At 38.2% G+C, this 12,624-nt stretch overlaps 1 protein-coding gene across 2 annotated transcripts; it reads left to right on the top strand.

The window, feature by feature from the left end:
- Window positions 1–695: 695 nt before the first annotated feature.
- On the top strand, window positions 696–11,348 carry LOC143742480 (uncharacterized). Of its 2 annotated transcripts, XM_077235357.1 has the most exons (3): window positions 696–769; window positions 2,673–2,801; window positions 9,998–11,348. In XM_077235357.1, the coding sequence occupies exons 2-3, from the start codon at window positions 2,717–2,719 to the stop codon at window positions 11,005–11,007; spliced, it is 1,095 nt and encodes a 364-aa protein (XP_077091472.1). In that variant the 5' UTR covers window positions 696–769; window positions 2,673–2,716; the 3' UTR covers window positions 11,008–11,348. The 2 variants fall into 2 exon arrangements, with proteins under 2 accessions (XP_077091472.1, XP_077091473.1); XM_077235358.1 differs by lacking the exon at window positions 2,673–2,801 and having other exon boundaries at window positions 725–769.
- The last annotated feature ends 1,276 nt before the right edge of the window (window positions 11,349–12,624 follow it).

Raw genomic sequence — 12,624 nt, 5'->3', positions numbered from 1 at the left:
TATTTTTTTTGCTTCGATTTTTTCTTCCAACTTGCTGCGTCCCCCCTGGCGGCCCCCACTTTGAAAACCACTGCCATAGAACACACAAAAGGTCAGTTTTAACTTACCCAATGTCAAGTCCTCAACTGTAAGTGAAGGGAGTTTATTGTCCTGCTTGGCCAAGTACAGGACCTTTTCAGCATACTCAGCATAATTCTGTACTTATGTTGTCAATTCTACCAGGGTTTGAGTTATGTTTTCCAAATAACAATCTTTGTTTTGTTTATATTTAATGATAATTTATTTACATCATACCATAGTTTTAATTTATTAATTTCAAATTGATTTAGTTAGAGATCTGTGAAATACTCGATTTTTAATTAGACTGAACTCTATTAATATTTTTTTCGTATTGGATTACATTTATATTTCTGATTCTTTGACGATTATATTTTTTTCGAAATGTTCTACGTAACACACCGAATCTTACATGCACTTCAATGTTGACACTTGTATAACATTCTTTATAAACTCCTACACTATTTTAATACATTTTTGCATTTTAATATTGGCATATAATGCTTTCTGTACCCAATATGTAGTCTCACTGTCTTTTATTAGTAGTTTTAAATATTTCCATCACATCATGTACAACAATAATTTAAATAATTATTTTACCAAGATTTAACCAATCGCGATAATGATTACAGGACTTTTATTTTAGTTTGGCGATATGACGTCATAAGACCGCGCCGCGTTCCTGTCTCTGTTGTGATTCGGCTGAACAAAGGTTTGTAATTTTTAAACGTTTTAAAGCATTTAAATCAACGCAAACCGTCCAGACGCTTTGCAAGCGATGTAAAATGATTAATTATTATTGAAAGTAACATTTGAATGATTTATCTACATTAATGTTCAACCACACATCAGTAACAGAAAAGGTGCGTTTCATTTCGCTCCCTATATCGTCAATAAGTTTACTGTAAAAACTATTTCGTTCACTGGCTAGTGGTGATTGAGAAATTGATCTTTTGAAACTCCGAGTCAATCGAATCAAATGTTTAGCGAAATGATTCAGTGATTCGAATCGCCGCACGCTTGACGCTGCTCAAAACCATAGACAAATACATAGCGGGATGGGATATTCGTCCGCTTTGGACCGTTGCTGCGATACGTCAACTAGTCCGCCATATTGATCCGGGCAAGACCGCTCTATAAACAAATACAAGTAAACGGGGAGCTGCGGCTTTTCTAGACAAAAGCACAATAACGTTTAGATTTCTCAACCGATTTCAATGGTTTATGATCTGCGTGCAGTACGAGTAAAGTTTTGTCTCCAATTATATTTATTTATATCAATCATATAATTTATTTATAGTTTTCCTCCTAACCTTATTCTTGCATTTTAACACACAGGTTTGTTTTATTACCTAAACAATAAATGTCTATATGTACATTTTATAATACAGGGAAAAATAAAAAAATTGTCTCTTCATTTTAAATAAAGATTTAAAAATGTGTTTTATTGAGGTCTAAAAAATTTAACTTTAGACTTTATTGTTATTGTACATAGTACAACAAAAATTCTGTCTAGTAAATCTCAGTAAAACTCCTAAATAAAAATAAAACTTAAAACAAACAACAATAAAAAAAACAGCAGCAATTACAGCACAGTAAAGTGTGTGTGTGTGTGTGTGTGTGTGTGTGTGTGTGTGTGTGTGCACGTGCGCGTGGTATAGTAATGATAGGCAGAAGAAGTACAGTCTCTTTGGCTTTCTCCAGCCTTCCGTGAGTTTGTGTTGTCTGGTTCCACTGGCTAAAATGGGGAAAATATATAAATGAGCCAGATTAAATGACAAGCAATCAAAACACCTGCTCTTTGGAGAGATGAGTTGGTTTAGCTCTATCTGTAATTCTGCCCTGTCGGTCCTCTGATCACTGCATTGCACTGAAGACTTGCCATTTACATTAGTTCATAATATAAACAATAAAATAAGTTCGGACTTCATTAGAATCATGTGAACATTGTATTATCGCTTATAAAGTCTAATTTGTCATAACTAAATAGCGCTATCGCTAGCTATTAATAATTTGACTTTGGTGGCCTACTAGCTGTCAACAATGTTATAATCAACAAATACAACCAAAAAAAAACTGTTCAGTCTGACCTGTGAAAGGTAATTCCCCGAGATCTGGTCTAGATCGTAAGATGGTTTGTAAAACCTCAAAATAGTCAGCCACCTTTTCTTCAGTCCACTTATGAGAGTTACGGCAAGTTGCCCAGCAAATATGGCGGCACCGTTGCGTACGATCCAGCAGCCAATGGGACGTCTATATATTTATTATGTCTATGGTCAAAACAGTGTTAATGCAAGGAGAACATAAACATGTAATGGCAACTTTAACAAACCAATTTGTATGAAAGTCTCTAGAATCTACAAGCCAGTACATACCACATGTAAATACTAAATGCCTTAATATTGTGTGTCTGTATAGTGTGTTCTTTTATTAACAATTTTTTATTAAGTGCTTTTTTTGTCTAATCGGGTGATTTAAGTCGATTAACTCTCACTCTGACTGACTCTCTTAACACTGAACTGCTGGAATAGGGATTGAGACGCAAACAGAGATTTAGTTTTGGATTTATTTTTCCTTTCTGTTAATAATTCTAATCTTATTGTCCACACACACAGAAAAACTGAGACACTATTGTAAATAGTGACAAACTATTATAAAGATGACGTTTATTAAAGAAGAGAGTGAAGAAATGACGATTGAAGAAACATTCAGTGTGAAACACGAAGATACTGAGAAACAAACAGGTTGGTTTCTTTCTCAAAGCTTAACTCAGTCTTTTGATCCTTATTAAAATGTCCAGCTCTACAGAAATGAGTGATAATTTTGAAGAATGTCATATGAGTGTGTAACATTAAACCCAATATCTACTTCTGAACTGAAACGAGTACAACCATTTATTTCTATCACTTAATTATGCAACATTAACAAAACATGGATGTTATAATAACTAAAATCCAGAGGGTCAAAACATTTTACACATTACCATAATCAGTAAATATTTGATGACGTATCTCAAAAGAGCTGAAAAATTGTATACAAAACATTTCTTCAGGCATTTTGATTGAAAACACCAGGAGGTATCAATATTTAACATTGACATAATAATACTTATTAGGAAATATTTGGGTGGCAGTGGGAGATTCAGCTATAAATGTTAGTTGACGAAAAGTCATTGCATTTTTTGTCAACTTTTAGTCATTACTTTTAGTCAAACTTCAGTTACCGACATTCATTTTGGTAGCTATTTTATACAGTATGTAGTCTTTAGACAAAAAATCTCATTATAATTTTTCGCTTTTGGCCAATCCAACTAAGCTTTTTAGACATTTGAATCAAGGTAACAGGCTGTATTGACATTGCACTCTTTAGCAGTAGCACTTGTGCAATTCTACATATTCCTGTTCCTTAGTTCAGTGGTTCTCCAATTTTTTAGAGTGCCGTACCCCCTGAGGCATTTAACGTCCTTCTGCCCCCAGCTCTCTTCCACTCACACACCTTTTCCATTAAGGCAGTGGTTCTCAAACATGTCCTAGGGACTCCTCGCCACTGCACATTTTGCATGTCTCCCTCACCTAACACACCTGATTCAACTTATAAGCTCATTAGTACAGACTGCAAGACTTGAATTGTGTGTGTGTGATGAGGGATACATACAAAATCTGTAATGGTGAGGGGTCCCCAGGACAGGTTTGAGAACCACTGCATTAAGGGACAATATTTGCCCCCTTTAATCGATTTTTTCCAGTTCATTTTTTACCTTTATAAAATACTTTTATAAAATAAATAATGCTTTAAATTAAACAATGTTCAATAAATATGCAATGATGGTAAAAACGAAGAGATACTTTTAAATATTAAATTAAAATCGCCAGTAGGTGGCGGTAAGTCACTGTCTTTATGAGTGAGTCATCAAGTCATTCATTAATTCAGTAACAAAGCAAGTGGCTGTATTTATGAACGACGGATCATTGAATCTCACAATTCGTTCTGCCAAAGATTCGTTCACGAATCACTGCTGTGTGCTGCAGTTCTGCTGTGGCTTTCGTTGCAAAATAGCAATAATATGATCGACAATAGCCGGCAGTTTGATCGCAGATTTAGTCGCACAAACGGCTCGTGACAGAATAAAGACTAACTGAATGACACTTTAATTAATTTAAGTAGAAAATCTCAAATGAAGATCACTGAACTCCAGCTTACTTGTCTGTGTTTTCAGATCATCCGCGCTTCTTCAGCAGTGTAGAGAGAGCGCGCGCACGAGCGAGCATGGTTGCCAGATACTATTGACAAGACCGGGTAGAAACCCTGTTCTTTTAAAGGAACACGCCACCGTTTTTTGAAATGGGGCTTATTCACCGTCTCCCCTACATTAAGATAGGTGGGCAAAAGCATTTGTGTCTCAGTGCAGGCATTTTCTTAGTTTGGCAGCGCCGACGCTAGGCTTAGCTTAGCAAAATGAATGGAATCCTAAGTTGTCAGGTAGCATGTCATGAGTAAAAGTGATAAAAATAAAAAAATAAACTACTTCTTGTGGCCTGCGTATTCACGAGTACCAATAGCAATTCAGATTAAGACTAGGCGATTTCCTAGGCAGATATTAACTTGGGACTATATAAGGGTGAATCACAGGCGAAGCACTGCTACTTGGGCACAGTCATATCACGCAACACCTGAAATCCCCCAACTTCTGTCAGCATACCGGCTTGACCTGACCTGCACCGAGTATCTTCGCTTTTGGATTATGTTTAGTTTGAGAAGTTACAGCAAACATGGTAATTACCTACATAGCAAAAGGTTGTAAGAACGAGCAAAGGACATACACGAATGTAATGTTTCATAGAATTCCACCGAATGTGGAACTGAGAAATCGATGGCTAGCTGGATATCTGTACTTCAACACCTCACTACAAAATTAGCCAGTATCGTGTTTGCGAAGGCCATTTTGCACCGGAGGACTATGTTGGAAAAATGCTAACGTTATATAGGACCAGAAAGAAGGTGCTACGTCTGAAGGATACGGCCGTCCCATCCATTTGCAAAGTACAGGCAGAAAAAGTGCACATGTAAGTTGTCTTTTATTACTATTCCTTACATGAATCTGTGTCTTTATTCAGTTTTAAGATAGATGCTGAGAAGTTGTATATAAGTTAGAGTATGGTTCAAATTGCCTCATCTTTTATAACCTCATGTTGAGTACAACCTGTTTAGCATGAACAGCATGATTGAAAAAAAAATCCGCTGTTATAGTTACTGGTGAAAAAATGGTCTCTCATCCTCATGTCCTCAGGCTGTTGAGCGATCGCAACCTCCTCCTGTCATTCTATTCCCAAAGCACGCAGCTCCTCTCCTGAAAACTCTGGATTGTAGATATGGTTCTGGATCTTGACTGTCTGAGAAGTCACCCTCTTCGTCTCGCACAAAATCTAGGCAAAATGTATGTGTAAGTTCATGTGTGTGTAGGCCTGGAGAGAGTCGCTAAGCCAGCACCATAATCTAGGAGCCTCAGTCCGCAGGATTGTCATAGCGATACACAGCAAGTTGCCATGGAGACAACCTTGATCATGTCCCAGGCAGAGTCAACAATCAGCAGGTGTCTGAGGAGTCGGGGAAGGAATGCAAGAGCGGCTCACTGCAGTGCTCTTCCGGGAGAGTTGTTGTTCCAGCAGCGGCCTTGGCCAAGGCCAGTGCTGGTAGGGGGGTGCCGAAACAGATAAGATTGGGATTGTTTGGTCTTCGGGCGAGTAGCCGCATTCAATTTATACAGGCTATTCTCCTGGTCCGTTTTGGTCTCTGAAACGATCCATTTGCCTTTGCAAAGCTGTGAGCTTCTCCATGATGTTATCCATATTGTGGTTCATAGACCCAGTCTGAGTGCTGACAGCTCTGCCCACCGCTTCAATCATCACGGGCAGCCTTGCGGGGCTTTTGACAGCTGTCACCGTCTGCTTAGTTCCTCGATAAACCAGGGCAATGCCTAATCCAATCAGCAGAAGACCTGTTATCATGGTGCCGAATAGGTAGATATCTTCAATGTCCTCCACGGAAAGAGCCGCCAGACACACGACCCGCCACCTCTCCCACGCGTCCATCGTGTAGCCAGCTGCGAATGTCCCGGCAGGGCAGTCAGGTTCCCCCGAACCCAAGCTTCTCGTCGAGAAGATGGTGTCAATTGATAGTCTTAATCTGAATTGCTATTTGTACTCGTTGTGAATACGCAGGCCACAAGAAGTAATTCGTTTTTTTTGTTTGTTTGTTTTTTATCACATTTACTCACTACATACTACCTGTCGACCGTAGGATTCCATTCATTATGCTAAGCTAAGCTAGCGTCGGCGCTGCCAAACTAAGAAAATGCCTGCACTGAGACAAAAAATGCTTTTGCCCACCTATCTTAATGTAGGGGAGACTGTGAATAAGCCCTTTTTTTTTTAAACGGCGGAGTGTTCCTTTAACAGAAAAACTCTGACTGGGGATATCAATTATTTAAATCTGGCAACCGTAAGCATGAACGCTCGTAAACACAGTCTGTAATGTGTTGTTGTCTCCTTTATTCGACAAAAACAAGAGGTTTTGGTCAAGTTTGTATTCTTTTAAACACACTTAAGTCTTTTTTTCATCAACGATATTGTACGTGTTGATATACCGATAGTCACAGTTGTCGTTTAATGACGTGGGTATTGTCTCTCATCGTTTTGTCTTAGGGAAAAAAAGGTCGCCAATGAACATTTTTCGTCATAGTTTTCATTAACGAAATTAACTCTGCGACACGACACAGAATGGTGTGGCGAAGCATAGCGGCACAGCTCACCAGTGCTGGTGTGGCAAACCATCAACGCAAAGCGTTCAATCAATCACTTATGCTGCGTTCCAGGCAGGTTTTTGAGCACGTAAATCACGACTTCAATAAAAATAACAAAAATATATATGTACAAAAAAATGCAATTTTTGGTTTCAAAAGGTGGTAGTACGGAGCCCCCCGAGTGACCTCAAGATAGAAACTTGTGGCCTCAAGATAGTAACTTGTGGCCTCAAGATAGAAACTCGTGGCCTCAAGATAGAAACTCGTGGCCTCAAGATAGAAACTCGTGGCCTCAAGATAGAAACTCGTGGCCTCAAGATAGAAACTCGTGGCCTCAAGATAGAAACTCGTGGCCTCAAGATAGAAACTCGTGGCCTCAAGATAGAAACTCGTGGCCTCAAGATAGTAACTTGTGGCCTCAAGATATACTAACTCGTGGCCTCAAGATAAGTGTATATAAAAGGAGAATTCACAATGAAGCAGCTTTTCTCCCCAAAGCAGAAAGTGCACGCTAAAGCTGCCACCCGCTTAAGGCACTTCTTGGTAGTCTAATAGCTATGGATAGAGAGCATTTGATAAAGTTGTATTTTAATTTAGGGATGCGTTACCAGGATATACTGAACACACTTGCTTTGCAAGGGATTATTGTCAGTAAAAGGCAGTTAAAGGAACACTCCACCGTTTTTTGAAATTGGGGTTATTCACTGTCTCCCCTACATTTAGATAGGTGGGCAAATGCATTTTTGTCTCAGTGCATGCATTGTCTCAGTCTGGCAGCGCCGCCGAAGTAGCAGGCGAAGCACTGATACTTGGGCACAGAGATATCACGCAACACCTGAAATAAAGCTTGCCACAAAGAACAGGCAAAAGTAATGATTATGCATGAAACATTTTAATTGTTTATTAATAAACTAGTGTTTTCTATGTTAGTGGCTGCAAAGATAATGTTGACGATGCAGACTCGCCATCTTCGCAGTAGCTAGTGAATGCGCCTATAGAGAGAAATGCACACTTCATAGGAATTAGCCTACATAAGCAGAGAGTAGACAATTTCTTTTAGTTTTTAATTGTTTTGTTTGAAAGTAGACATTTCGTGCTTTCTATAGATATACTTCTCAGGTCTGAGTTTTGGTTCATTTATGAGATGGGCTGATTATATTGTCTACTATATTTGCTGCTTCTTTATTAATCCAGGCAAATTTGTTGATGAAACATTGATTAAAATGAAAATAAAAATGTATACAAAACGAAATTCACTTTAAAGAAAGGCTTTCTACAAAACAAAACTTCAAAATCATGTCTGACCCATTCCAAATGTTTTCAGATATATTGGTCATCTTATGATCCTATCTTACTCATCACACAATACCACTTCATAACTGGGGATGATTCGTCACACCACAGCACCACACCACCAGTTGTGAACACTGCAGACCACCACCACACACAGAGTACTCTGGCTAATACTGGCACTCCAATTCTGAAGGGAAAAGAAAACAACGTAAGACACAAACAAAGACATACTTTCCACATAATAATAAAAAGTCGATGAATATTTATCACGTGCTGCCAGAAGGAATTAGGTCATCACACAATGCCGGCGGGGTGCTATTTGTTCGGTTTTGTTGACGGGGGAGGGGGTTTTAATGCGCTTCATGAGGCACACACGCACATTTGCACACACACGCAAGGTCTCTCACTCTCTCCCTCTCTGCCGAGCGCGCGCTACACAGTTTGGAGCTCGCGAGCTCTAGATTCCGGGAGATTTGAACTAATTTGCGGGCATCTGGGAGCTGCTATTAATATGCGGAAGACTCCCGGAACTTCCGGGAGACTTGGGATGTCTGCATATATATTCAAACTCGCATACCTATCGACTTAACACGTGATACGTATTTTAAAGAGTTACTTCAAATGTTTCCATTCCTTATGACGCTATGAAATGAGATTGGAGTAAAAACATGAAGCCTAATGTTTGACGCGTTTTTCTTTTCAAACTCACAGCGCGTCTAGAGAACATTTACTGAAGCGATCGTGCCGCTCCAAACTATGAAACATTTTAACCACATTATACATATCTACGTGTGAGCAGATATCCACAAACACAGTATTTAACAGTAAACATTGATCTAAACATTCAAATATTCAGCATATTAGAGTAAACACTCATACTAGCCTACTTTTAGGCTATATCATGCTGTTTTATTATCGAACATAAAAACATCATCGTGTCCTACTTGTATATAAATTTAGCATTGAAAGGTTGCCTACCTGTCTAAAGTTCATATTTCAACATGTTTCTGTATATATATATATACATATACATTATGTCTGGCACCAGTTTTAGTAGCTACAATATGAAGTTTATGCAACAATAACATGCTTACTATTATGAGTGGAAAAAAATCTTAAAAATCTTAACTTAATCTTACCTTAATTTTTTTTCTCATCTTCAAATCATGTTGTTCTAATTCTTCTGAGGTAAATCCAAGGTGCACAAACAAACATTCGCTGAGTTACAGCAGAACGCGCATCATGTTTATTTACTTTATTTTACGAAAAACACTATTTTGTTTTTATTATGTGTACACAAATAAAAGAAGACATTTAACAGTTTTGAATGATGTGTAACACTTGCCTGTATCACAAAAATCTACGGATTATTTAAGTCTCTATTGCACTGATAAGAAAAAAAGCGTGTGATTGCCGACCACAGAGGGTTAAACACAAATGAGACCTATTTACAATCACAGTGACGTAGACAATGAACTACAACCCAATTTTCCTGAAAACAAGCTTTATACTAAAAATGAATCTCTATGAGCAGGTGGAGTCAGTTGTATCAGCAGAGCAGAGCCAGTGGTATCAGTTGTTTTTCAACTTAATTCAAACTTGTGTTGTTTAAACGTAAACTAAAACTTAAACTTGAGCCACAAAATCAACCCATTGTAAAAACATAAATACAATGAGTGAACAAAAATTGAGGTGAGATAAACCCCCTATTGCCCAATGGGGGGAATTAAGAAATTCTTTACGTTTTTCTGCAAAACTGAAGTTGAGGACACTTTTTCTAATAGGAATGTATTTGGGACCTCCTGTATTAAACTCAGGTTAACTTGTATTTCTCTTTTTTTACCTTAGACCTGATGCGGCTGAAAGAAGAGAGTGAAGTACTAAATGAAATGGAAGAGAAAGATCAGTATGAGAAACATTGTGATTTCATAAATGCAAAAAAATATTTTAGTTGCTCACGGATCAAAAAGGCTTCCTCACGAAAAAGAGATCAGAAGACAGGAGCTAGAAATAATTTCAAATGCCCTCAGTGTGGAAAGAGTTTTGGTAAACATGGATACATTAAAGTCCACATGAGAATTCACACTGGAGAGAAGCCGTACTCCTGCCAACAATGTGGAAAAAGTTTCACTCAAAAAGGAAGCCTTAAAGTCCACATGAGAATTCACACTAGAGAGGAGCCTTACAAGTGCAAACAGTGTGGAAAAGGTTTCACTGAAAAACTAAACCTTAAAGTCCACACGAGAGTTCACACTGGAGAGAGTTCCTTCAAGTGCAAACAGTGTGGAAAAAGTTTCACTAAAAAAGGAAGCCTTAAAATCCACATGAAAATTCACACTGGAGAGAAGTCTTACACATGCCAGCAGTGTGGCAAAAAATTCATTCAAAAAGGGTGCCTTAAAAAGCACATGAAAATTCACACTGGAGAAAAGCCCTACACCTGCAAGCTGTGTGAAAAGTGTTTTACACATAAACAAACCCTTGATTTCCACATGAAAACTCACACTGGAGAAAAGCCGCACGCCTGCAAACTGTGTGAGAAGAGCTTCTCACGAAAAGATAGTCTTAAGACTCACATGAGAATTCATACGGGAGAAAAGCCATTTGTATGTGCTCAGTGTGGGAAGAGTTTCAATCGTAAAGAAACACTTAATTCCCACATAAGAAGTCACACTGGAGAGAAGCCTTACACCTGCAAACTGTGTGGGAAGAGCTTCTCACAACAAGGAAACCTAAGGACCCACATGAGAAGTCACACAGGAGAGAAGCCATTCATATGTGGTCAATGTGGGAAAAGTTTCAGCATTAATGTAAAGCTTAATATGCACATGAGGATTCACTCGAGCCAAACTGTTTAAATATCATTAGTGTGGAATGAGTTTCAAAAAAGAAAAATGTATCTGTTAAATCTGTGTATATCTATGTTCACACTGCAACTGAAAGTTGGCCAAATCTGATCGTCCACATTATAGAATACTTATTTTATGTGCACTCTTAAATTCTTTATATTTCGACTTTAGGCTTTTTATATTCTTTATCTTTTCAAATTCAATTGTATGGCAACGTCACTCCATTCTTGAATATTGACATCTTAAAAATCAAAATATTAGTTTTACTATGAAATGCCAAAATATGAATGAAAGATTGCACATAAAAGGACATAAACTAAAGATGAAAATAAATAATGCATTGCAATGTTTATCATTTCATTTAGTGAATGATTGCATATATAAGCATTTGTTGTCAATCTGAACTTGATCATGACTACTGGTGGGGCTCATCTTTTAAAATCTGGAAGCTCGTTTCAGGGCCAAAGTTGCTCATCCCTGATTTACACAATGCAGACTGCAGCTTAAAGCAACACCAAGCGACTTTTCCTCTGCGGTCGCCCTACAGGTTGGAAACGGAATTGCCCATTACCGTTGTCGTAAATAATTTAGCCTACCGCAGCCTACTGTCACACGCACATGCTCTCTGTTTATCCAGCACCGGCTTTGGAATCAACAATGGCCACAGACAAGGTAGAGTATGATGAATGATTTTATGAAAGTATGATTTTGATGAAGTATGTATTGCGACATCACAAACGAGCAATTGTAACGCTTGCCGTAAAGCAAGTCAAATTAGTAATTTTCTTATGTCTCATTAGAACTACAGAAACGCAACCCGATCTGGCAATCTTACATAGCGTGGATATATCAGATAAAGGACCGCAAAGCTGTGGCATAAGTGCATTTCACCATGTCACGACTTGATGAACCACTGAAACGATTTTGGAAACATTATTTTAAGGTAAAAAATCGTACTTAGTGTTGCTTTAAAAAAGGGCCACCATCTCCACAAACTCAAAGTTTCGTTTTTTGTTTTTGTGTGGTTGATGACACATTTGACCAGGGCCAGCCTGTGGCATAGGTGGAATAGGCAAATGCTAGGGGCGCCACTCAATAGGGGTGCCAAAATGAATGAACGATATTTATTACAAAATAAAGCAAAAAAAAAAAAAACCTCCACAAAAACTTAAAGGAGCATTTCACCCGTGGGAACATTAATCTTTATTGTAAGTCGGTCATATATGTAGTCGAAATGTAACATAAATTTGGTGCCTTCTTGACCGAGGAAAGACAGAAAGTAACTTTGAGGCGCATTGTTTTTTTTATGGATGACAACAACTCCTACAATGCACCACATTGCAGAGCTCTGCAAGCCACTCCCACTAATACAGAACACCGTCTATGAGAGGTATCTGCCTATCAGAGAAATCACTCTTCCGTTAACAAGGCTAGCTACAATCAGAGCTTGAAATTCATTTCACAAAAAATTACTAGTTAGTTGGCGAACTCATTAGTGAATTACTCCTTGTTTGTATTTCTAAGCTAAGCTTACAGGCGCTGTTGAGCCAGATGTGAAGTTACGACAATGGTGGAAGGTACTCAATATGATATGGAAGAAGAGGATTTCAAAAGTCTGATGCTCGA

The sequence above is a fragment of the Siphateles boraxobius genome, unplaced genomic scaffold (genome assembly GCF_051911475.1).
Source record: "Siphateles boraxobius isolate OS27281-9 unplaced genomic scaffold, OSU_SipBor_1 19, whole genome shotgun sequence".
NCBI lineage: Eukaryota > Metazoa > Chordata > Actinopteri > Cypriniformes > Leuciscidae > Siphateles > Siphateles boraxobius.
This window is presented reverse-complemented; position numbering and strand designations above follow the sequence as displayed.

Excerpts from the sequence above, each read along its gene's own strand:
- LOC143742480 (XM_077235357.1), top strand. The coding sequence starts at position 2,717 with ATGACGTTTATTAAAGAAGAGAGTGAAGAAATGACGATTGAAGAAACA. Across the intron at positions 2,802-9,997 it reads AGATACTGAGAAACAAACAG|ACCTGATGCGGCTGAAAGAA; the intron begins GTTGGTTTCTTT and ends TTTTTACCTTAG.